Raw genomic sequence first — 25,451 nt, 5'->3', positions numbered from 1 at the left:
GATACTCTTCTACTCTACTACTCCTATAGACTTTAAAATGTATAAAAGTTGTAATTACATTTAGGCATTTTCCACTGTGCGCCAGTACAAGCTTTGATCAGCAGGGGGCGGTGATGGGCGGTGTCGTCTTGAGCTGAGAGAGGAAGAAGATTTGGTGGGAAATTTGACAGTGCGCGAAAACTCTGGTGCTTTAAACTTCTGAATACATAACTAAAGACCAGTGCAAAGTTATTGCTTTAACTCATGAAAACACGAGATGGACCGCTACGTTTTGGTCGTATCTTTCTGCCCGTGCGACGACAAACTGCAGGACAGTAAGTTTCTGTGCGAATTGTAACGTTAACTCCAAGCTAACTCAGGCTAACTTTTAGCCTCAAGAATAACATTGGTATAACTACATTTATTATTTCTAAACATCTTTTATAATATTTAACCAAGTTGCTAGTACAAAGGGTTGTTTTCAGTAGTTGACGCTGTAATTTTTAATGACAGGTCTAGCTGCACTACAACAAATTTATGACAATTTTGTGAATCTTTCAACTCTCGGATCTCTCAGTCAGAGTCCCTCATTTCCAGGTTGGTAATAAAGTAGAATCATCTTTTTTAACTCTACCAAAACAGTATTCATGTGTGTTATTATCTTTTTTGTTTAGCTTGTTCCCTCAGTGGAAATCCCTCAACTCCAAAATGGTTCTTTGCCGTGCAAGCATGTCAAGGAATTACACAGGTTAGTAGTTGAATAAAGAAGTCGATAATTGCTGTTCAGTGATATGGTTTGAAACAGAAACATAATTAATTATAATAATAAATTAAATGAAAGCATAATGTGTTAATAAACAATGCATATACATGTTTAACACACTTTGTAATTTTAATTTTGTTATGAAATGATGTTTGTGTAGTTCTGCAGCTCTGAATGGGAAGAGCTTGGCCCATGTCACCAGAAGACAGACAGTGAAGAGGAGATGCCCACCACCATGGACCTGTGTATCGGCTGTTTGAACGATAAGGAGGCGCTGGATCAGAAGGTTGATGATTCAGCACTGACAGAGTGAGTTTCAGAAATGGAGGTGAAAAATGTGAATGTTTTGATGAGGTTCTAAATTTGAATATCAAGTATATTGTTTAGAATTAGAAATGAATGTTGATTTTTGATGGTTTTTTTTGTAATGATGTTTTTTTTTTTTTTATAAGAATATACCATTGAATTATAATTTGTCATTTCACATTTTGACTGATACTTAATCCTCAGCTAATACATTTAAAGACATGCAGATTTCTGTTGGATTGACATAATATATATGAACATTGTTATTAGGATATTAAACATAAATTAATTAATTACTAAATATTTTTGTAAATTTGACTCACCCCTACTAAAACTTTTTTTAACCCCTCAATTAAAAAAGGTTTAGTAATTTTGAACAACAACTTAACAAAAGTAATACATGAATAATGAACTTGGCACTAGACGTTCTTTTTGAGCTCCTCTTCTCTTTAAACAGGCTTTTAGATGAAGCTGCTGAAGGATTACATTCATTATCAGACAAGCTCCCACCTCCAGGTAGAGTGTCACTCCTTTTGGGCCTTTCAAGATTCCAACTAATATTTTGCATAAAAATGAATAATTGAAAACCTTTTCCCTATTAAAGGTAAAGCCCTTGTGGACGTGTTGATGCTGGGCTCTTGTGCTCAGCCTCCTGCTCCCAAAGAGCTGCTGCCTCTGCTGGGAGCTCTCAAACACATGAGCTGCTGGCACAACGCTCAAATCACCGTGGCGACACAACACTTCAGTGTGTGAGTATCATCCCTCTTTTAAACATAATCCTCCTGAGATTATGGTACTGACTGTAAATGTTCAGAGTACATTCGCATACATAATACAGCATGTCCCTTTTACACCACTAGGGGGAGTTGTTAGAATTAAGTTGGATGTGCTGCTGCAGTGTTTCCCATTATGGTGACCCCCCATAGTCTTAAATTCTCTCCCGTAGTCTTACAAATCACCTGAACTATACATTTTCATTACAAAATTGCACTATGTTGCCCATTCTATTATCATAAACATTTACAGGCAACAATACACAGAAAAAAAGGGCCGCTTAAGCAGCATTTATGCTCCGCATGATATGACATTAAATTATTTTATTACTTTTTTTGTGCCACCGTAGGCAACCTGTAGTCTAAGGGAAACTCTGTACTGGTAATACAAAAAACTAAACATTTGTAATAACTTTCAACTATAGTTTACATCTTTGTGTGCCCTAACTGAAGAATATTCATTTTAAATTCACACTGAATTTAAAATTCAAGACATAATGAAACCTTTTGATGGTTTGCTTGGTACAGGTGGAAGAGAGTGGCGTCATATCTGAGTGCTGGTCTGGTGGAGCCCTCTGCATTGGACAGCTGTATTGACCACAAAGAAGTGTGGAGAGGGGGACTGCTTATTAGAGAGAAAAAGGTAGTCAACAAAATCAGAGCCATATTGTGAGCCTTCTCAATGTTGTTTTTGTATAACTCACTCAGAAGGTTATTACAACATGAGTGGATATTTGAAAAGGCAATTGTTACAAACAGCATAACCTGTTTTGTAACAGTGGGCTTTGGATAGAAAAAGGTCACCTAAAAATGAGAAGAAAGGTCAAATTTCGAGTTAAGTGTGTTTGTGCTTTTGCAGCTTTCAATCTGCACCTTTTTTTTGGTAAAGCTATTTGCCAATTATGAAAAGGTGAAGACATTTGAAAATTAACATGGTTTGTGATAGCTCAAAATGTAGATTTTAATTGCATTTAGGATTATTCAAGAATGTGTTGAGGTTTAGCTTGAATTCTGTATGCAGGAGACAGTTATTTTTTTACGGTCACAGATAAAACATTCTGTCCTTTTCATATTACCAGTTTTTATTATGAAGATGGTTTTCCTTAGGCTCAGAAGCAAAAAGAACAGTCTGTTTTCTGAAGGTCTTATGTTTTAGCATTTGTACCATTTACAGTTTATATTAAACAGTAACTATTCAGTGCACACAAAGTCAAAGGGTATGTTTTCGAGCATGTTCCTTTTAAATGGAGTAATTTTTTACCTCAGCGGGGTATTGGGAGTTATCCTGCTGCTGAATAGCAATGGTGAATTCACTGGAGGTCACTCAGGGGTCATGGGAACTGTCCCGACTCGTTGTCATCAGCCTCCACTGCAAAGCTTGGCTCTAATTCATCCCCAGTGCTGTCGAGGTAGCTTGGCAAAAATGTGTGTTTGAATATGGCTGATTACGCCTGATTTTTACATCATTTATAATTACTTATTTATTATAAGCATACATTACATTTTAAGAAGTTCTAAACATGCAGTATATAGTCACAAATTGTAAACAAACAAAAAAAACATTGGCCATCAGTCAGCTCCAGGGCAGCTGTGGTTACAGAAGTACGGTAGATATGGAGTATTATGTTATACAAATGTATCTATCACTAACTATAGACACAGAATCTTCTAAAAACACAGTATTTCAGTCACTAATTTGAATTCCCAAATTAATTTTGCAGGTGGCCGGTTACACATTACTAGCAGACATTTCCACTTATCTCTGCTCTTTCTGTTGTGCTTGGAGGCTGTTGAGGCAAGCGAGAACTTCTTCTTCACTCAAGTGACCTTTTCCAAGTTGCTGTCTTCAGAAATGAGTGGGCTCAGCCAGTCAGTAAAAGCTTCACAGTTGGACAGCATAGAACAAAAGAGATACTCTGAGGACCACTAAACTAAAGAACAACCATTATCACTTTATGTTAGAGCAGTTCACAGCATTACACCACCCTGCATCATGAAGTGTACTTTTTAAGACAGTTTTTAATTTAAACTAAAGTGCTTTTTGAAACAGTCACAATGTAGTGGTAATGTTCTAATTATTTCATCTGATATCAACCTCTCTATATCAGTATGTTTCAGAGCTACGTTTTGATGGATTTTCATTGCGCTGCCCATCTCATCCCATTTCTATACTCCTCACCCCCACAGAGCACAAACTACTCCCAGAGGTGAGTGCGTACAACTCTGACTTTGCTAAAGATTTTTATTTCTGGCACAATTTTTTACTTCCTCACTGATTGCTTATACATTTGGATCCAGTTCAAATAAGTTGGCAAAATACTGGGGGAAAAAAATCAAACATTAAAATGACCTCTTGTGCCTATATGCTCCCAGTCTCAGATACAAGATTAAAAGGAAAAATCTATAGTCTAAAGAATTCTTCCACTTCAGGCATTTATTGATACTTTATTTTATGTACGATGCTTTTATCTTAAAGTAGCAAACATTGTGCCTGTGTTGAGCAGATTGCACACTATACCAAATTGTATGAGCAAAGGTCTTACAGCATTTGTAGTCAATTTTGTTCTGTAATGAGTTTTCCGATTTAGATTAATTGCAAATACAATAAACTCATAGGAGCTACTCTTATTCATATGGTGTTTATAATTCATATACTGTACATACATGCACACATACACACTGCAGTTATAGAGACTAATGGCATCAGGACATAGCAGAACAGATCATTTTCAATTTTCTTCACAGTCAGATAATCATTACTCCTCGGGCACCACAGGAGATCTGCACAACACACACTTGGTGTAATGTTAGTGTGAAATGTGTGTGCAAATGTGTGTGTGGACATTGCCCTTAAGATGATATTGCAGGTAACTGGCATCAACCACTTACATTTATATCTAAGCAATACAGTAAAGTTGTGGTCTTAGCATAATTTAGGACTGTGCTGGTAATAAAAAATTAATTTTGATCACAATTATTCCTCCAAACATTGTGTATTCAAACCTCTTCACAGAGTTTAATGCCGTACTGTGGAACATTTCAAGCTAAGCAATTATATCTCCATGGAAACAAGCAGGCGGCGGACACTCTTCAAGAAAAGTTACATAGTGCATCTTTGAATTCTCTTTTAATGACATGGATCTCAGCTCTTGAAACACTAAAATGATAATAAGGCTTAGTGATTTAGTGTTAATTTTGTCAGAATGTAATTATGATTCAAATAATTGAGATTATTATTTTCACCTATAATTTTGCAGTCCTAGCCTATGATCACGATCATGATCATAAACAAAAATAAACAACAGAGATTATAGCATAAGTTTTATATCACCACTCTGCTGGGATAACATGCCTTATCCCTCCTAAAGCCATTTGCACACAGTAGGCAATGAATATTAGGCCCACACAATGCAGATGCTTCGTGTCCTGCTGTTAGGGTACAACTTTTGGTTACACAGCTTTGTTCGCCCCCACTCTATCAAAAGTGAGCCTTAAAAATGCTGCTAACTTGGTTTCCTCTCATTAGTGCACCACACATTAGTGCTACACACTAAAATGGCAAATATTGAGAGCTTCTTTAGCTTGTTGCCAAACTTTTCTGCTGCTTTAATTGAGGCACTGCAGATCATTAAAATTTCCATAAGGTCCCATTTTATAAGCTGCGTTATATTTTTTGTGTTTTGTTCTTGTTTCAGTTCAAATCAATAAATCATAAGGTCAAATTGTATGCAAATAATTATGCAAGTTATAGGCTTATGTTATCATCATAAATTATTACATATGTAGGGCAATAAGTTCTGGGTTTGTAAGTGATGTAGCATTAACAAAATAATATGTAAATAATGCAATATTTTAAATTATTGTCAACAGCTCGTTTTTGTTACTTTCCATAACTGGCATGGTAGACCTTAAATTGTCTTTGCTGGATAAGATGACTCACCATGCACTTAAATATTTTCTTCTCCGAACCCTTAAACAAGAAAATATAGGACAAAGGCTGAGAGTATATAGGTCAGTCCTTGTATGAATGTAAACTGAATGCATGAACAGCAAAATTGAATAAAATCTTATTGTTTTATAACTTTTGCCAGAAAATTCAACTGAAGGACACAGTGTAATGTCTTTTTTCAATTTACCAATGCTCTCTGTCTCTGTTCACAGGTTTTCCATTACTACGCTTCAGTTTTAGAGCTTGTGCAGTTGGTGTCTGTTTCTGATCTGCCCAACTTTTTAACGTCCTCAACCACTTTTGAACTGTATCCTTTTTGTGTGCTTTAAATGCATTCTGTAATAACATCTCTTCCTGTATCTGCGTCATTATATTTAAACTTAAAAAAAAATTACAACAAACTTAAAACTAAGACCATATTACCTCTTCCTTCTTGTTCCTTTACTTATATCATACAGAGGCTTGTCTGGAAAGTCGACAAAAGCAAAATTGTTTTTAGAACAATTAAGATCGCTTCGTGGAAAGGTATTTATTTGTGTTAAATAGACAGAAGGGCCTGTACTTGATTTTAATTTCTTCTGTAAAAAATAAATGCCCTTTGTATTATGTAGTTTTAAATCACTGAGACAGAAATGTACAACTTGTGCGTTTTGCAAAGCAGTTTGGTAGTAACTAAACAAATGGAACAACTTGCAAGGATACGGTTAATCAGGCACATTGTTTGCTAAGAATCATGGGATAACAGCTGCACTTTCCCAGACAGCTGATTCCCTTTCATGGTGCATTATAAACAGTGAAGAAAAAGTTCAAACTAAAACATGTTCTTGATTTATGTTTCACACATTTTTTTTTTAATACTTATTTTTCTTTTTTCTTTTTTACTTGTATATGTATATTTATATAATTATGCTTTATTTGACACCTGTCCCTTGCTATCTTTTTGCTACTTATATAGAATTTATTATTGCCATTTATACATTTTTTGCACTGTGTTGTTATATTGTGATCTGTGAGCTGCTGTATCCAAGTAATTTCCCTTGTGGATCAATAAAGTTTGTCTAAGTCTAAGTCTAAAATCAGGTACAGGCCCTTTTAAAGTTGCCTCATTATCAAAATTAAATAAATGTGTTATATTTTGCCTTTAACTTTTGTTGTATATGTCCAGGTTGGAGCACTGTTCATCCTCTCTTGTATAGTCACTCCAATCATCCAGCCACCTGCGAACTCGCTCTCTTCTCAGCGCTGGAGAGAGTTCCTAGCTACAGGACCAAAGTCATTATCTGGTATGACATGGTTTTCTCTTATTCATTAACCGATTAAAATAATTGACCATTTGGAAACAAGAGAGTGAGCCCATACCATTTTCCCCTGGGAAATAAATAGCTAACTAGGGCATCATCAATATACTGCAGATAATAAAACCTTTTTCTAGGGAAACAAACTCGGAAGTGGGACTAATCAATTTTTAAACACCAGAGGAAATATAACAAAATGCACGATTGAATTCTACTCCAGTGTTGTGTGACTGGTGATGCTGCATACTATCGGTCTGTTATTTTTGTAAGTGATGCTTCATTAGGTAATAGTAAGGTAAGTCAGGTACAACAGAGAGAGGCCTAGTAGAAATAATAGTTGAAAGTTGTTTGAAATGTAACTGGACTAATTTATTTTTATTTTATTTTTTTTTTTACATTTGATACTGTACATATCTCATGAAACACTATGTTACCTACTGTTTGACAATCTGTAAGTAATTACATTGTACTTAGAGTTGGGTATTGGGTTATTATTACACCTTGTTACATACATACAGGGTCTTATATTACTTATTGTGATGTTGTGGCATTAACAAACATTTAAGTACTAAGGATGTAACAAAAACTGAAAAATCGTGATATCCTATTGTCTAATTTCTCATAATAATATCGTGGACCATCACAATATATTGAATTACAAGTCTCTTTGCTTAAATTATGAGTTATGGTGCAGCAAAAAAGATAAAGGGAACTACATAGACCGTGATCCTTTACTCCGTTTCAGTCTAGACTACATGAAGAAATAACAGTTCTAAGCACTTTTAAGTCTTAGTTCTTTGGATTATGTCTTGTCAAGGCTATTATTATTGTTATTATTGTATGATTGGATATTGTTCCTCCCCACCATATTGTGAGCTTTCCCACACTATTGCAATAAATATCGTCCCGTGCGGTTCATACCGTGACAATATCGTATTGTGAGACTTTGATATCGTTACATCCCTACTAAGTACTGATACTGAAAACATTGCATAATGAGGACCTTTCTTGAACAGTTTTGGAATACTGTAATCTTAAAACTAGTGTGAGGCCACATGATGACATCTGTCTTTAAAATTACGCTCACACTCTCTACTGTATGAAGAGTGTTTTTATCATCATTGTTGCATTGAAAGTATCCTGTATTTATGTTTTATGAGGGAGGCTTAATGTTTCATGTGTAATGTAAATTAAATTGCTGCCTTGATTCTCTCTGCACAGTTCCTGAGACCGATGTTAAAGGTGAGAGCTCACACTACTTCCTGTTGGTCCAAGGCTCGGACGACCTCAGCGGTTCCTGTAAAGTCCGAATGTTGAACTCTGACAACCAGCTCAATGGATCTGCTGCCATGGCGACGGTGATGGAGCTGCTGCGGGAGCCTTCTTTACCTGCGACAGGTATTAAACTTCAGCTATTTCACAGAGTCTGACAGAGTCTGTAGGAGGACAGACAAGTGGGGGCATGGTGTGCATTTATGAATTTAAATAAAGGCTCCTTAAATTTTGGCATTATCTTTAGCAAGAAGTCACCTGGGAACTATTTCAAGTATTTAAATAGTCTAAAACTTTGATTACCTAAATTCTTTACATTGATTGCATCTATTTCTTGTCTATGCTCAGTGTTATCAAAGTGTAAAGCTGTTTATGGACAAATGGAAACCAATTGCACCTTAACATGCAACATAGTTTTGCATCTAGTCATGTTTTTGTTTTGTTTTTTTCAGCTAGTGCAGCACCAAACCTTAAGTAAATTAGTTTGTTTTTGTAGCTTCTGTTAAGTTTTCCCAAGATTTTAATATTAATTTGACTAACGTTTTTTTTCTTCATTTTTTGCATCTCCATCACCAGGAGAAGCTGGCAAAATGTTTCGCCTCCTGCCCTGTCTCCAAGGAGACTACATGCTCAGGAGAGAGAGGAAGGTGGCTCAAGTTCAAACTCTTGTTCTTAAGGAATATCTGAGTAAGTAATTATTTTAACCTTGTGAGTAAAAAACTATCTAGAATGCTGAGAGTGACTATTAAACTTGCCTTCATAGTTGAGATAATTGATTCTGGACCTCATTTCACATTTTTAATAGAAATTTGACTGCTCCTGATTTACAGTAGTTTGAGAAGAGTTGCTTTTTCTTTCATTATTCCCTGTGCTATAACTTATTATGCTTATTAGCATTAGCCTTGAGGAGGTTTTTCATTTTAATATAACTGTATATAAATCAGCAGATCACAGTATGTGTTTTTGCTCTTAATAAATCAGACTTTTATTTTTTGGGAAATGTTAATTATTCCAATATAATGTGGTTTTTTTTGTTTCTTTCTTTCTTTCTTTTTTTAATCTGTGAAAAGTGCTGTAAGTAAAATCTACTTACTTGATTCTGCATTGTTTGTTGGAATTGGTGTCATGATACTAAACTATTTCAGCACCAAGGAAAAATCTTGATACTTGATATCAAAACATTGAGCTTTGGAATTTCAATATATTCACTATTGTGTACAACAATACTGTGAACAGTGTATCTAGTATCAAGTCATCTCTGGGTATCAATTGTTTTGACATGAATAAACTAAATGTAGTTTATAGGGTAGTGCTGATATATTTTTATTGAAACACTAAAACTACAATAAACACGTATTAAGAGCTTGTACAGAGACATAAAAAGCTCTTAATATGGGTACATTTTGTTTTATCCCCTCCTGCACTGTTGGTTATTCTTTACTTTTGTCTAGAAAAGAGACAGGACACAGCCACAGTGCCAATGTGCGAGTTGAAGGCTCTTCTGAATGTGGCCAGGGAGCAGTGTCTGAAGGTGATGGACTCCTCTCTGCCCTCCTCCACTCCCACAGACGACCAGGCCAGAACTGCTGCTGCTGCTGTTCGGAGCTCAGGTATAGGGTCATATTGGGTCAAATCACAAACTACTTTCAACTTGACAGAAAAGTAATGTCTACCAGTATTTCACAAACTTCCCATCAGCAGCCAGTTATAGTAAGTATCTAGAAATCATTCAATATAGAAGTATTTAATGGACTATTTACTTTTCACACTAATTTATTAAGCATCACATTTTAAAAACAAACTGTAATGTAATGCCATAAATACTGTCTCATAAAAGAAACAGGACCGGAAGGCAGTGCTAAATCTCACACAGTAAAACATGGTGCACAGTAAGTTATCTGCTTAGAGAGAAGTTAGGGCATCAGCATGCCTAAAGTAGGTGACGTATCTCACAAATCGATAATAATAAATGTACCGCTCTATCCAATACAGTATATAGTATAATGTGTGAGCAACTTTTATACTCAAAGAAACACATTGTCCATTGAACACACTAAAGAGATAATGTTATTATCCATATTTTTGTGATTTATTAGGGTAGCTATCATATTTGTAATTGAATTGTGTTAATCGCGTAGCCCTTCAAGTACAGCATACCTACTGTATAGCATGGGCATAAAGTGTATTCTGTAAACCAGGTATTTTCTTGCTCCTGTTATTTCCCACCCTCTTCTCTGATAATGGGAATGTCTCTTGTGCAGTAAACAGCTTTAGTAATCCATCAAGAATGTCTACCTCCCTCTCCTAGAGCTGTGAATGACAGTATAGTGGGCTGTCAAACCTCTTCATACTGTATAATGTTCAACTCCTTTGGCCATTTCTCTATACTAAAAGCTCTTATGTCATCAACAAGGCGTTTGCGTCCAGATTTATCGTATATTGTGTCTTTAGTGCGATAGAATATAATCTTCCTGCCAAAAAGAAAGAAAAATGCAAAGTTGCTGATTTTTGGCTTGAGATGTCATCTTCTCAAGGTCCTGTCTGCCAAGAGCTCAACATGGTGACCTGCTATAACTGATAGTTTGTATAATCCTTACAGTCCATCACGTTAGACAAGTAACAAGAAATACATCCACAAAAGGGGGTTGTGTATACCAAGACTTACTATGAAAGCCTGAAACTTAGTTTAGAGTTAATTTTACTTACCAAATTGCATGAAAAAAATGTTGTAATATAAGCCATAAACCATAAAATGCTTATATTTTTTATGTAGGTACTGGGCACTGTTTCAGTACATTTACAAAGCACCTGCTTGTTGTTTTATTAATTATATATTATAAACATTTTATGATTTCAAAGACGTTTATAGTGACAATTGGTGATTTCCAGATTTTCAAAGAAGCTCTCAGCAGCAGACTGAATGGCCTGAAAGAAGTGTCCTTCACAACATTGAGAGTATGCAGAGGAGACGGCAGAAAAAGAGGTAAGTTGTTTATTCTACCAGTTCCTTTATATTGGTGCACAGACAATCACGATAGTCTGCAGGTAATCTTGAGTTGCATTTTTGTGTCAGGTTTGGTTTGTTAGGTCCTGGGTCCTCTGACAGCCTGCTGGGTCCTAAAGATGGTCAGAAGAGCTCTATGGCTTTGTTGGACGCCAAAGAGCTGCTGCGACACTTCACGGCTGATGGCACGCCCACAGGGGAGCTCCAGCCACTGGCTCTGAACAGAGGGTAGGCACAGTGTGGTATCACAGAGTAGTGTTAACTTCGTAGACTGAAAGATTTTAAAGATCTAAAAGATAGTTTTATTTTTGGTGACTAAAACTAAATTCAATTTAAATGAAAACTACAGTAATCTAACAACTAAAATCACATATATTTTCAACACCTATGGCTAAAAGTTGATGTTTTTGTCAATTAAAAGTGCTGATAGTTTTATTGAATAATAACAACTAAACATAAATGAATGACAGAAACGACTGGAGACTAGATCCAAATTCCACTTCTCAGTCCCAGAGCCCCAAATCAGACCAGGACTGAATCTTGAACAAAATTAATATTCCTTGTCAACATTGCCACAGAAGGTTTAGTGAGTGAGATAAGCCATGTTAGGGAGGGGACTGGAACACTGAGGCAGTAAGCCAAAGCTTTAGTCTGACATGAAAAAAAATGGCCCCATCCTGTCTGCATAAGAAACATCTGTATTTATTAGTTTTCTCACTTGCCTCTAAGATGATAATGAGTCTGTAATGAGTATTTGATTATGATCATTTGTCTTCTTAGCTGAGACAAAATAAAGTGTTTTGTTAAAACAAGCCTAGCACATTTAGCGTTTGCACATTTTTCATCCATTATGCTGAGTTGTTGTTTGTTGTGTGATTTATAGGAAAATAACACTTTGTCCTTGACCTACACCTTTCCTGTTGCTTTTGTCTCACTTTCTATGCCCTCATTTCTCTGTGTTCAGAAATAATGTATTCCAGCTCTCACCAGACGTGTCTCCTGGCAAAGTCAGACACATGCCCTTCAGCAAAGCCTCCGCCACTCATTACCATGGCATAGAGTAAGTGCTACTATGAATCTGAGTAAAGGCGATTTTAGATATGTGTCTACAGGCTTAATTTTTACATTGTTAATCTTTAGGTTCTGTTTGGACAACCTGCGCTCCTTGGACAGAGACCAGTCATTTGTGCGTCTGCAGTCACGCCTGATACGCTTTGAGACCCAAACCACCTGCACCAAAGAACCAGGTGCCCTCCCCTTTGCTCTAAGCCCCGCCCCTTCACCCTCAGTTATGTCTGAACCAGGAAGTGTACATGACGGGGAGATGCTGCAAAATGCAGATGTGGCCCGACTGAAGCGCAGGTCATGGGATACAGAGATTGTTGCAGGGTATCCACGCAAGAGGTATGATCCCACAGATGGCAAGCAAAATAAACAGTTGTGCCCAAGTTTACCACACATCCAGAGTTTTGTTTAACAATTAATGTTTGTTATTTTTGTCTGGTTTCCAAAGGCTGGCTAAATCCGAGAGCAGTGATTCCCTCTGTTCCCAGAGCAGTGGCAGCAGTGGTACACACCCCACAATTCGATCGCTCAGAAGACAGACAGGAAGATCTCAGTCTACCACTTCAGCCCTGACTTCCTCCAATAAGAGAGGCTCATCCTCAGGTACAAAAAAAAGTAAATAAATACATAAATAAAACAAATAAGCACACAAATAAATAAATAAAATTAAGTTGCAGGGTGTTTTCATTGGTGGCCTATGGTTAATTCTGTGACAAATATTTTCCAGATAAAGTGAACGTAGCTCCAACCGTCAATCCCAAAGCTCCACAGCAGAAGCCTCAAACACAGACAGAGGACAAAGCATCAAAAGAATCCCGTTCCCAGAAACACAACAGAGTGAGTGTAACATCCACATTTGGCCCATAACTTAAATAAGATAATGTTCATGTATACATGTTTTTGCATAGACACATTACTTGAGCACCTTTTTATGAAATAGAGCCAATGCCAATGAGCAGACATGCACCATGACAAATAACCATTCATGTTCACTATTATTCACCACCATGACTGTGATGCTAATACATTCAAGATTAATACCTTACAGTATGTTTTGCATGTTATCACTTTGAACACTTAAAATGAAATATAATGGTAAAGTAAAAGCACTTTGTGAGCTATAATTCATCATACCTTCTGCCACTTGGCTGTCGTAGCACAAACAGTTTACCTCATTTTTTTTACACATAGAAACACACATACATGAAACACCAGCCAATGATTTCTTCCTCCCAATCTGCATTTTGTCCTTGACTTAGTCTGATTTGTGATTTTCTTACAAACATGCTTATCATTCAAACGGCAAAAGAAAGAACAGTTGACCTTATTCACAAATAATGATTGCAGCTTTTTCAGAGCACAGATTAAAAGTTACCGCTCCACTCCTCATGAGTCCGAACCTGCTGTTACAATAATTTATAGCTACCCTACTGAATAGTAGAACAAGATTAAAAGCATGTATTTATTTAGGAATGTGTTTTCCTGTCGACACCTCCAGTAAAATAGTACATGTTTGAAGTCCGCTCCAGGCATGAGCAGTACAGTGCAAGGACATTCCCAGAAGTCAAGACATTTTGCGACTATCTAAAATTAGTTTCTCAGAACCAGGATAGCACTGGGGGGATAGGGAATAAACTGAGGCCGATGTTTGATTTTTGCGATTGTTCTTTGACACATGTATGTGTGTGTGTTTTGTGTGTTCTCAGATGCTGCAGGAAGTGGTGGCTAAAACACTCAGACACCACGGGATCAGCTCTGAACATAAGTGCTTTGAGGCCTGCAGCAAAAGACTGTTTGATATCTCCAAATTCTATCTCAAGGTTAGTTTGGCACTGCCCACACAGCCCCAGTGATGCCTTTTTACAGGCATTGTTTCTTATATAAAACTATATATATATTCTGTTTAGTTGAAAGCAACTCACACCAAAGTTTCTTTCATAAAAAAATGTACAAAACTGTGACATGAACACACAACACAATTCTAACAAATCTGCAAAGAAAAAGATCTGTTGAGATCAGTTTAATATGTGCACATGTGTAACCCCTGGTGTTCTTGCTCTTTGGGAAAGTGTAATTTATCCAACTGTAGCTTTACAAACATATATCTGTAACGTTCTCTTAATCTTTTGTGTTTTTGGGTGTGTGTTTTTGCACTTCCTGTCTGGCCACATTGTGGGGGTGATGTGGGTAGTAGAAGCAATCAGTAAAGCTACATCAAAATATTCGTTCAAGTGCCATTGTGTATCAAAATATCTATATTAATGAGTTGTTCTGTTTAGCATAAATGCATAATTAGAACAGTGAATCTTTTCAAATATGGACATATTTGAAAGTGTTACTAATGTTGTGTGATATTTGGACTTAATTCTCTGAACTATACTATACAAATTTAAGCTTGTTAATTTGTCTATCTCTCACTTCACATGCCCCATTTTTGATGTTTGATTTCAGGATCTCAAAACATCTCGGGGTCTGCATGAGGAGATGAAAAAGGCCGCCAGCAGCAACGTCAAACAAGTAAAAGCACTCATCACAGTGTGTGCGTCACTTAGTTCTCTCTGGTTACTTGTTAACACAGTTTCTTTGATTTTAGGTCATTGATTGGGTGCTGGAGAAATACTCTAAGAAGTGAAGATAACTTTAAAGTGGAAAATTTTTAAGATTATTTTATTAATTGTGTTTGTGTATTTTATACATATTTTACATAATTTTAAAGTGTCTATTTAAGTTGGTTTTACAATTTAAGTTTAATTTGTAATGTAATTTATACTTGGATCTACTTTGTGGTCATATACAATTTTTATATAGAAGACATACACATAATTTTGAGCTGTGTTTATGTAATATGCCAATATGTAAATATCTTAATAATGTCTTTGATCTATATATGGCAGTTACAGAATAAAGGGGTCGTGAACTTACCTTGTGGGTAGTATACCTGCGAATAGTGTGAGTGGGTTAAGCCGGAACAGGTCTTGTCCTAAAACAATATATATCATAACATGTGGGCAGACTGCTCTGGTACTTGTTATTTCCCACATCAAAGAAAGCCACATACAAGGTTGAGTACTGCTGAAATAACTGACTCTTTTCCATATTTTACTTAACAATATCCTTAATTATGAGCCACTTTTCTTTTTGCGTATATTCCATTTACCATCTCAGATTATAGGTTTGGTTTATTTGTAGTGTTTTGTTACTGGTAAGCAATATCATCATTTCTTTTTTAACAATTTGCTGCATTTTAGTACTTGCTGTTCAAGGCCACCAAACACATTGATAAAATGCGTCCTTGTGCGTTAGTAGATCCCTAAGCTGCAGACATATTATTTTACCACTTTTCTCACATTAATATGACACCATTATCACAGCAGGGCCTTTTATATTTGCATTGAATCTTTTAGCAGGGAAATTTCTCCTCATCAAAGTACACTATTAAAATTACCTTTTAAAATACTAAAACTGAAATACAATTTTTGACCAAAAAAAAGTCTCTCACCAAGGACGATGCTTGCTGGTGAAACTGTAACAGCCTCATCTGGTTGGGCAGAAATTTCAATTTATAAGAACGTAGTTTATCTCCCTAGGAACAGGTGTAAAAAGTTAATTTCTGTCTCAGTTCTGGGCTTTCTGTTGGGGAGCCAATTTTCACAATATGGTGATTCTTGGATCATCGCCACTCAGTAAAGCCATCTGTTGATAATGGCTTTAATTGCCTGAGTTTTGTCAACCGTAAAACTAGCAATAAAGCTTTGTGCTGCTTTTTATAGACCCACAACAATAGTAGACTCCTATTATAATGTGCACTTTGTGTGGAAATAAAATGTGATAAGGACATTTCTATTACAAACTACTCTATTGATTCAAGCAGGATTTGTTCTGTGGATAGTAGCAGAGCCGAATCAATGACTTCATGAAATAAGCGGATTTGGGCTAGAAGAGAGAGGATTAATTAATAACTAGGTCTGCTGCACCCAGTGAGCTAATAGGTGTGTGCCAGGCCTGCCTCAGAACATCCTGGCATCGATTCTTCATGTCTGCGAGCACCAGAGTAGAAATGATTTGAAATGATAGTCACTCCTTTCAAGTTAGGATGTGTTGGTACATGGAAGAGCGAGCTGGATGTGCAGTTGTGGTCATAAATTTACAAATATAGGAGCTTTTGCAGTATTCAGGTGCAGTTCAAGTTCTTAGCTAAAGGCTAAATTATGTAACTGTCCTACATGTCTCTGCTTTGACTTTAAAGTAAAATAATCAACCAACATTCATTCATCTAATCTGAAACAGCGAAAAGAGAGCTTAGGTCAAATCAATAAACAATACCTTGAGGGTATGTAAGGTAACAGCAAGCCTAGGAAGTGTGTGCTTTTTCTGTTTTTGATGAGCAGCAAAAAGTTCATTATCTTGAAATTTGTTAAGAACAAGAGAAAAGAGGGTTGCAATTTTAATTTGAGCAATGAAGAAATTAATGACATATTAAAAGAGTTTATTTTTGTCAAGAGTATTACTTTCATAAAGACAAACACCATCTTTTCATTTAAGACAACAATGTTACTCATCAGTCCAAATTCTCTCTATGGAGACAAGCAGGTAACATCAGACTATGGTACAGGTCAAATTTGTGGAGACACTATAGAAATGCATGTCTTTCAAGATAATTATAGCAATAAAAACACATGTAATTGAATACATGCTTGAATAAAGTTTAATGTCTTTCTGTGAAACATTATAGTCAAAGCAATAACATTTTCATGGAGACAGGCAGATGGTGTACCCCCTCCAGAAAAGTTACATAGTGCACCTTTAACTAAGGTCTTACACTGCAAGATTTGGTTTTAGAGCAAGAGCTGGTTTAGCCCGGCTTTGGCCCTGCTCCAGACCTTTTGAGAAGTTTCTAAACATTGGGTTTTGCCTTGATTCATATCCACATATCAACACTCTTTTCTAATCTTGGTCTAAACCCGGTTCAGTCTATCATTACACCTGCATAAATCAAATTTTGGTCTGTTATGCCAGCCTCACTCTGGTTAAGTCCTTGGTTAGTCTTGGTTCAGTGCGGCCTTTAACACATGAAGTTTTGATGTGATCTCTTTTAGACTTTGGTTTATTCTTGGTTTAGGTTTAGTTTATCCCTCTAATTCCGTCTGGGTGTAGTCTTGTCTTGAGCCCTGATTAAAAACTCCTGATTTACTCCTTTGTCTTACCTATTGTTTTCGTCTGGGCAAGTCTGTGGTCTTTGTCATCACTGGAGCTGTCTGCCTATGTTCTTCTTTACACTAATTAACTGCCCTTTATAACTTACACAGTGCAAACCATACCAGTGTGTCCAGCCAACACATATGACATAACCTCAGCTTATAATGAGGACAACTGTCTGATTCAAGCCAGCCGCAGTCGTGACACTTAACATGGAGGATTGCACAAAGAGAGGCAGTGCTAGTAGCCAGTACTGTGCTTGTAAGGACTTGTCAACTCAAACTGAGGAATGCAACACACCAGACACAGACATAGCCCCTGACCAGTCCAAGTAAACAACTAAAAAAACAATTTGCATTCCACATAGAGACAACTATTACAATCATGTTTTATGGCTGATTTGCTGATCGATTTGGCTTTTGTTCAGAAATTTGGTGCCTCATGTTTCCCAGACGGCAAAAACAAGACCACTGGTGAGAGGGCAAGTTGTTACAGAAGAAAACAATAGTTCATTTATGTGTATGTGCGCCGTGGACTACAGGCTGGCACACTAGCAACCCTCTGCTGCCAAAACGTCTCCATGTCCATGCCAGTGGGGAGTCTGACCTGGATAAAATTCTCCATTCATTTCCAACCACGTTCGCCTATTTGTACAGTGCAGAGATTTAACGCATGCTGTTATACAATTACAAAGACAAGAGTTATAAGAGTGTTGTGGTGGGTCTAGAAGGCTTAACTCAAACTTGTGTGCCAGCTCATTACTCTGGTGCTAACAAGGGGAGTAAACAACGTCAAGAGACTCCCCGCTGGATTTAGCACTCCTCACAAACAATGATTCCTCCGGTATTTGGCTGTAAGAGGCACAAATCCTTTCAGATAAGATTCACAGTGTTGTGTATTCAGACTATCTTTGTGTTTGTTGTCTTCTTCCTATTCAGCTGAGAATAGAGGGAGACACTGGGTGGTTTGAGACAATCCAGGACTATAGGCCCTATTGGCAGGGTCCAGTTAATTGTAGCCCAGATATAACACTGGCTATACATGCACATCAAAAATCTGACTATTATCTGGATTCTGGAGGATTACTGAACTGTCATGTGAACAGTTACATCTGATGTGAGTAATCCTTGCTTTCTGATTGTTCACACCTAGATGTTCAGCTGTAAGGTAAAGATAAAGGGCAACTGAATGTGGAAAAGACAAAAATTAATTGTGGTTTGTTTACAACCGTTACTCTAAAATCCACTAATTAAGTGACATGTCACATGTGTTTTTGATCAGATTTCTCTTGTGCATGTATAAGCACAAAGCAATAAACAGATCTCATTATTCTGATTATTCTGCTTGAATAATTCAACAAATCATTCACTCTCACATATACTAACCTCAGGCAATTTAAGCTACTCCTATACATGCGTCTTATATTAATAAAGATAAGGTGCAGTTATTTGCAGGGCAGACAACACAGTCAACAAAACATTCCCTCACATTTATTCACTAAAAAGGCCTCAGCTTTTCACACAGAGGTGAGATGTTACTCTAATACTATGACCCTCTTGAATGTTGATTATACCTTAAAACCTCTGTAAAACACACTAATCTTGTTATTCCAGCGGTCACTTTGAAATTGACTGAAATATGAAACATGAAACACACTTGACACTTTTTAATTACATGATTTATGTGAAGAGATTTAGTTAAAAAATAAGCTTTACATCTCTTAGTGACAGTACAGTAGCTGCCAAAGGCATCATACACAATCAAACATTACTCCAACACTTTTCTTCACTTGAGGTTTTCAGTCTGTATTCTTGTCTTAGTATCTACTTAAATGAAAAAATAAAATAAAACATGTGAATCACAGTGATGAGGCTGTAAATGAACAAATCAATTAATAAATAAAAAACTAAAACAAGCTAAAATCAGTCTATTCATTTGACATAATTCATTGAGGTGAAATTTAAAATACATGCATAGTCCGTAATTTCAATTTCAGTTAATTAAGTAATTAAATTTCAAAATAAACATAAATGTTATGCTAAATCAGTACCACTATTTAAAATTAACACATGTGAAATTGCCAAATGTAATTTTGTGATCTGTGAATTATGTCGTAACCTATCAATCAATCTATCAATAGTCAAATTTTATGCATTTCCCATTTATTTTCAAAGTTGATTAATTAAAAGTTGTTTAGATATCCACAAATTAGTATGTAGTGTGATAATGCTAGAAGTGATGTACACTGAAAAAATGAATATCTAGACCAGCTGAAACGAGTCGAATCTATAATATTTATTTTAATGTGTGTAGTTTTGACTAGTTAAGTCCCGTTTACTTGATGGATCGTGGACATAGATTATTGGACTTGCTTCAAAATGTTTATTTATTTATGTATAATTTATTTGCCATTGAGGTAAGAAAAAAGTACTTACTCCACTGGCAAAAATAAATGTAACCTCTAACACATAAGCAAATAAATATTATACCAATTCTAGATTAATATTCTAAATTCAAGTCATTTTAGGTAAGGTTAGATTTAATTTTTGCAGTGTACTAAATAAATTATATGCATACAATTAATTTAAAAGTTATATGATCTCAGTGCTACACATTGCCAACAGTAATGCCCGTCTTTAGTTTTAGTCTCCTCTGCTTCCATAGCACCCTTCTGTATATTCTCATGTGATTCTTCAGCCACAGTCTTTCACAGCCCTTCAAGAGTACACTTAGTCATAATATCTAGCCGCCTGGAAAGCTTTCTGCAGCACTCCTTGAGCCCCAAATATGATCCAGTGATGGGGGTACATTCACTGATCCTCCAGACTGAAATTATCTGAGTTGTTGAGCTGCACTGTCCAGGGGTCAGGCCACTAAACCCAGCCGGGAGATTTTGGCCGATAGAAAGGAGTGGAGAATGAAGACGATGGGCTTTGGGCAGGAGTGAAGGTCCAACTGCTGCAAAACACAAAAAGAAAGTTTTAAAAACTGGATAAGACAGAAAAATGCATCAAATGAGACAGAGCTGATATGATTAAAAGATCAGAGAACACATTCAAACAAGATGGATGACAAGGAGAAGAAAGAGGATCTGTAAAGTCCATGAAATCTTAAAATATATACTGGAAGCCAAGTTTCAGTGAGAGTTTCCCATGAGGAAGAGAACAGGCTGGAGATTATAGTGACATTCAAACAGAGCAGCCTCGGGGGAGGAAAGGCAACTCATCTATATAGTGTTACTACAGTTGACTTTAATGGTAATTGAAGATAATGGTTTTTGATTCCAATGTTTGCATAAAGTTATTATTAAGTATTCAGGTGGTAAGAGAATTCCTATGGAGTTCAAACATTTGTTTAGTGAGTTTAATTCACATTTTTTTCTGCTTTTGGTCAGTCCCTGTTTAGTTTAGATCAGTGTTTCCCAAACTTTTTTTCTGGGGACCTATATTTTAAGTCATAAACCTTCGTGACCCAAGTTAATAAACATTATTTGTAAATCACAAAATAAAGGTGGATTTGACCATTATTGAACATTAAAGAGGATATTTTATTGTTGATTGAGTGATCGTGATTAGTATTACTCAAGTTTTAAACAATGTAAAACAGTAATTGAACCAGCAATAAAAGGTATCCATAATTGAATCAGCAATGTTGGAACAAAATAGTCAGTAAAATAATTATGTCTCATGTGTCAAAACTGTATATCACAGATCTACATGCAGATTGTGACAAGACGACCCCAGAAAAATTTACCTAGTCTTTGGGAAACACTGGTTTAGACCTGCAATAGTCCTGTGTGAGGCCTGGTTTAGATCTAGATGTACTTAGGAATGATTTTCTTGGATATAAAAAGCTTGAGTGCCACTGATCAAAGTATTTTATTTCTATTTATTAATATTACTAAAGATAATTGTGTAAAACCACAGTCGTCCAGGTAGGATCCATAGCATAAATGTCATAAATGTCTTTGATTAAAAACCTTTGTCCACCTGACAGAAATGAATTTCTCCTTACTAAACATACTTTTTATAGTCATTATTCTTTGAGTAATGAGAAAACACAGTCAAAAACTTTTACCCATCCCATAAGAATAATGTCATAAACTATCCATTTTATGTCAAACAACTGTTGTGTTCAAATGAGTTATAGGCAAAGCTAGGCGTTTGGAGTGGACAGTGTTTTAACTGGACTAAATACCATATGCTTATACCATACATATTGCAGTTGTGTCTCTATATTAGTTCAGCACCAAATGCTTGATATGTGGTTTGGATGAATCCATTTGTATTTTAATAATTTCATTCTGTGTGGGATGATAAGCTGTCAATGACTGCCTCTCACAAAATTAGGCAAATACACTTCCTGCCAAATAACGTCAGTGGCGAAAGTGTGGAGAAAAATACCCAGCTGATTACATTTCAGACACAGAGTTAATGAGCCATCAGCCGCTTCCTTAAATACTCTGGGACTTTATAAAACTGTTTACAGCCAAGATGGGAATGGGAGCGGTGAAAAGTGCACCAGAATCTGTTCTGCTGAGGTGGCCAACTTCTTCTGCCATCCACAACCACAGCGCTCTAAGAGGAAGTCTTGTTTAATTAACTACCATGTACCAAGACACTGATAAAATTAGCCCAACTTGCCACCAGCCGATGGATGTAGCAAGCAAGATTAACTGTTAAAGTTGCTGTTACATAACATTAATATTTCATTTGAAATATAGGTAACACTTTATAATGATGACATATTAAATAGCCTTAATAAACCATTCATTTTTGTTGTATACTTTAGTAACATTTCATTTAAAAAATGCCTTAATGAAGCATAAACAAAGACTTAATTCATAATGAAAAAAATAGTTTCTTAAGAATGATTCAGGTTTAGTAAATACTATATTAAGGGATTGATGTTATAGTATTAAGTAGTTACTAAGCCTAAATCGTGCATAATTTTAACTATTTGTTTAATATGAATTAAGTTTGTGTTCATGCTTCATTTGAACTAATAAAGTGTTATTGAAGTATACAACAAAAATGTAACAAAATCTAATAAAGTATAGGTAAACTTCATTCTCATTTCAGAAAGAATTTAATGCAAAGCTAATTTTGCCACAAATACTATCACTGATTCAGTTGCTGCTACAACTTCTACAGCCTACACTGTCAAACTGCACCATTCAGTCATTCAGACAAAGGGCGATTTTGTCTCAAAATTGCTCATGCAAAGACAAAACAATGTTTTCAACAAAATGTACAAAATATGAGGACAAAAAGGTACCGTCCATTACTGAATAGGTCACAGCAAAAAAAGTGAAAAACTAAATATAATGAAACCACAGCATACAAGGAAAGATAATAAAATGCTCTAAAATGATTCCTCAATTGCTGCATTAACATAATTACAAATTACTACTACTAAAATTTGATAAGAAAATAAGCAATCTCATGGCAAACCACAAGGCCCAAGTCTTCACAGATTAAGTTCTCCAACTATGTTGTGACAGGCCAGTTTTTGCTTCTGTAGAAAGCTCTTTCCACACCAACAGCTCTCAGCAGCTTCAACAAGCTGCAGTGAAATGCGTTTATTTAAGGGTTATTTTCTGATGTAGTGCTGTAATTTACTTTTCTTTCCTCCACTCTCTGCCCGGCTCTTTTAGTTGATATTTTTGCTTCATTTCCCCAATGGCCCCTCTAAACCTCCTGAGAAGCTATGAACTTGTTCTATTTACTGAGAGTCATGCAAGACCACACCAAAGCGTACTATTACTTGATGTTTTTCTTTCAGTGTATCACATGAAATACAAATTTAAAAATGATGTCTTTGTACTTATTATAATTTAATTACTCTGTGCTAGAATATGATTTTGTAAACAGTGGCCTAAGGAAACATTTGGAAAGTAACTAAGACACTAAGATATAGGGTAACTAACTAATATGTGTATAAAGAGCACATTGAGGTATTTTAAAATACTGGCTTCAAAATTGCAGCGTTGCAATTAATAGTAGTAGCAGAAGTATTGTCTCAACATTGTGGTATTAAAGTAGTATATTTATTAGTCTATTAGTACTCGACTTATTGGGGTTGTACAGGTAGCCTCTAGGAGTATTTATAGCAGGGAAAGTCATAGTATTAATATTTGCTTCAGTCACGTGGTGTGATCTTTTACTAGTAGTAGTATTATTACTTACATTGGCTAGAACTTGTAAAAGTATTTCAGACATTTACTCATTTTACTAAATTGTTTTTTTGTTTTTGTTTTTTTAAACTTCTATGGAGTCATTATTTTGCAGTATCAGTACATGGGTTTGACATACCCCTCTATCGCTGGAGCCAGATTTCCATGCGGCACAATTATAAATGAGTTTTAACACTAATCATTCTCTTTGTAATCTATAGCTGAAAGAATATTGTGTCACTGTCACATCACCAGTAAGATCTTTTTTTTTTTTTTTTTACTATGAGTAAAAAGTGTAGTGTAGACTCCTTTCTTATCCACAGACTGAACAATGTGAGTTATACAATACTTTCTCATATCGATGACTTACAATCTCCCCTTCTTTGCTGCCGAAGTCAAGGAAAAGCATACGTATTCCATCATCTGAGGACATCTTGAGCCTCTCAAATGGGTGCGACAGTAGCACACGAGGTTTGACTGGAGTTTGGGCCACTTGGATCTCATCATTGTCATGGTCTAGACGCTTTGGATCTGTCACCACAGAGAAGCCCTTTTCATAATGGATGACCAGTCTGCACTCCTGCCCCTGGAAGAGACAACCTGCCACACAACATGGCAATTTGAATGTCAGTACATTGTAATTAGTAATCAACAACACATCCTATATATGCAGGAAAATTGCATGTTGCTTTTTTTAATAATAGTGAATAGGAAGTGCCTTTTTGTTGATCGTGTGTTGGAAAATCACAGATGCCAACACACACTGATAATAATATATGCAGGATTGGTCATTGTTCATTCGCTAATCAGGCAAAAGCAGAAGTGGGTAGTAGTACTCAGTGTACATGAGTTATTTATTTACTCTTGTTAGAGTCGTTTCAGGCTCCTATTTGAGATATATATTTACAGTATAGTAGAATTTGTATTTGAGTAAAAGTTTTGGTTACTCTTTTCACAAAAAACATTATGTGCCATATTCAGTTGTTTCTTGCACTGCTCCTTAAAGGTGCATTGTGTAACTTTTCTGGTGGAGGGCCCGTCAAATGGTTTTCTCCATGGAGATGTTATTGCTTTGCTCTGGAATATTTCACAGTATGACATTAAACTTTTCTATCATCATGGAGACCAAACCAGATTTGTAGAGAAGGAACCCCGCTCACTCTCAGAATTCCTGTTTCTAATATTTTTGAGCAGTAAAACCACCTGTAATTGAATGCATACAAGGTAGATCTGTTTAATGTCATACTGTGGAACATTTGAAGCAGAGCAATTACATATCTGTAGAAACAAGACAGTGATGGGCTCCTAATTGAAAAGTTAGATAGTCCACCTTTTAATATATGATTTAGATTTTTGAATGTATTTGGTATATCCTTTTGAATCTCTTTTGTGCATTGTGTAATGACTTGTCCTTCTAATGACATTAACTTCAAATGAGAAATTAGATGGTACGCCCAGACAGTTATTCTTATAATTATTCCACTTCAGTAGTGGAAGTAGTGAGTAGTATGACTCGATTTACAACCACCATTTGCACTACTATTTGGGTAATGTTATTTTGAAGTAATGGTACTTTTGCGTGATTTTTGGCTACCCACCTCTGAAAATTAATCTTTTACATAACTCAGCTGATCTCATTGCTGTGGCATTGGCCCCTGTTTGAAGGTGAGTTAG

The 25,451-nt window shown here is 36.0% G+C and overlaps 2 protein-coding genes across 3 annotated transcripts in view; one reads left to right on the top strand and one right to left on the bottom strand.

Annotated features, from left to right (window-relative positions):
- The first annotated feature begins 143 nt into the window (after positions 1–143).
- On the top strand, positions 144–15,328 carry mtbp (MDM2 binding protein). 2 transcript variants are annotated; one of them, XM_055163555.1, is made up of 23 exons: positions 144–314; positions 493–576; positions 654–727; positions 903–1,051; positions 1,506–1,564; positions 1,653–1,797; positions 2,350–2,464; positions 3,930–4,028; positions 5,983–6,077; positions 6,229–6,295; positions 6,936–7,053; positions 8,287–8,463; positions 8,914–9,024; positions 9,789–9,947; positions 11,227–11,320; positions 11,411–11,569; positions 12,306–12,401; positions 12,482–12,745; positions 12,855–13,009; positions 13,134–13,243; positions 14,113–14,226; positions 14,858–14,923; positions 15,000–15,328. In XM_055163555.1, exons 1-23 carry the CDS (start codon positions 257–259, stop codon positions 15,036–15,038), a joined length of 2,607 nt encoding a protein of 868 aa, XP_055019530.1. In that variant the 5' UTR covers positions 144–256; the 3' UTR covers positions 15,039–15,328. The 2 variants fall into 2 exon arrangements, with proteins under 2 accessions (XP_055019530.1, XP_055019529.1); XM_055163554.1 differs by having other exon boundaries at positions 12,855–13,021.
- Positions 15,329–19,253: 3,925 nt separating this feature from the next.
- sntb1 (syntrophin, basic 1) overlaps positions 19,254–25,451 on the bottom strand; it is a 32,696-nt gene continuing 26,498 nt past the window's right edge. The window contains exons 7-8 of the mRNA XM_055163556.1: positions 24,148–24,377; positions 19,254–20,560 (exon numbers count right to left, since the gene is read on the bottom strand). Coding sequence (XP_055019531.1) covers positions 20,468–20,560; positions 24,148–24,377 — 323 coding nt within the window. The 3' untranslated portion in view covers positions 19,254–20,467. The remainder of the gene's footprint in view (positions 20,561–24,147; positions 24,378–25,451) is intronic.

Source organism: Boleophthalmus pectinirostris, unplaced genomic scaffold (assembly GCF_026225935.1).
Source record: "Boleophthalmus pectinirostris isolate CB_2022bp ecotype Guang Dong unplaced genomic scaffold, ASM2622593v1 HiC_scaffold_6, whole genome shotgun sequence".
Taxonomy (NCBI): Eukaryota; Metazoa; Chordata; class Actinopteri; order Gobiiformes; family Gobiidae; genus Boleophthalmus; species Boleophthalmus pectinirostris.
This window is presented reverse-complemented; position numbering and strand designations above follow the sequence as displayed.

Coding starts and splice junctions, on each gene's coding strand:
- mtbp (XM_055163554.1), top strand. CDS start 257: ATGGACCGCTACGTTTTGGTCGTATCTTTCTGCCCGTGCGACGACAAA. Junction 11,570..12,305: donor CCACTGGCTCTGAACAGAGG/GTAGGCACAGTG, acceptor CTCTGTGTTCAG/AAATAATGTATTCCAGCTCT. Junction 13,022..13,133: donor ATCCTCAGGTACAAAAAAAA/GTAAATAAATAC, acceptor AATATTTTCCAG/ATAAAGTGAACGTAGCTCCA.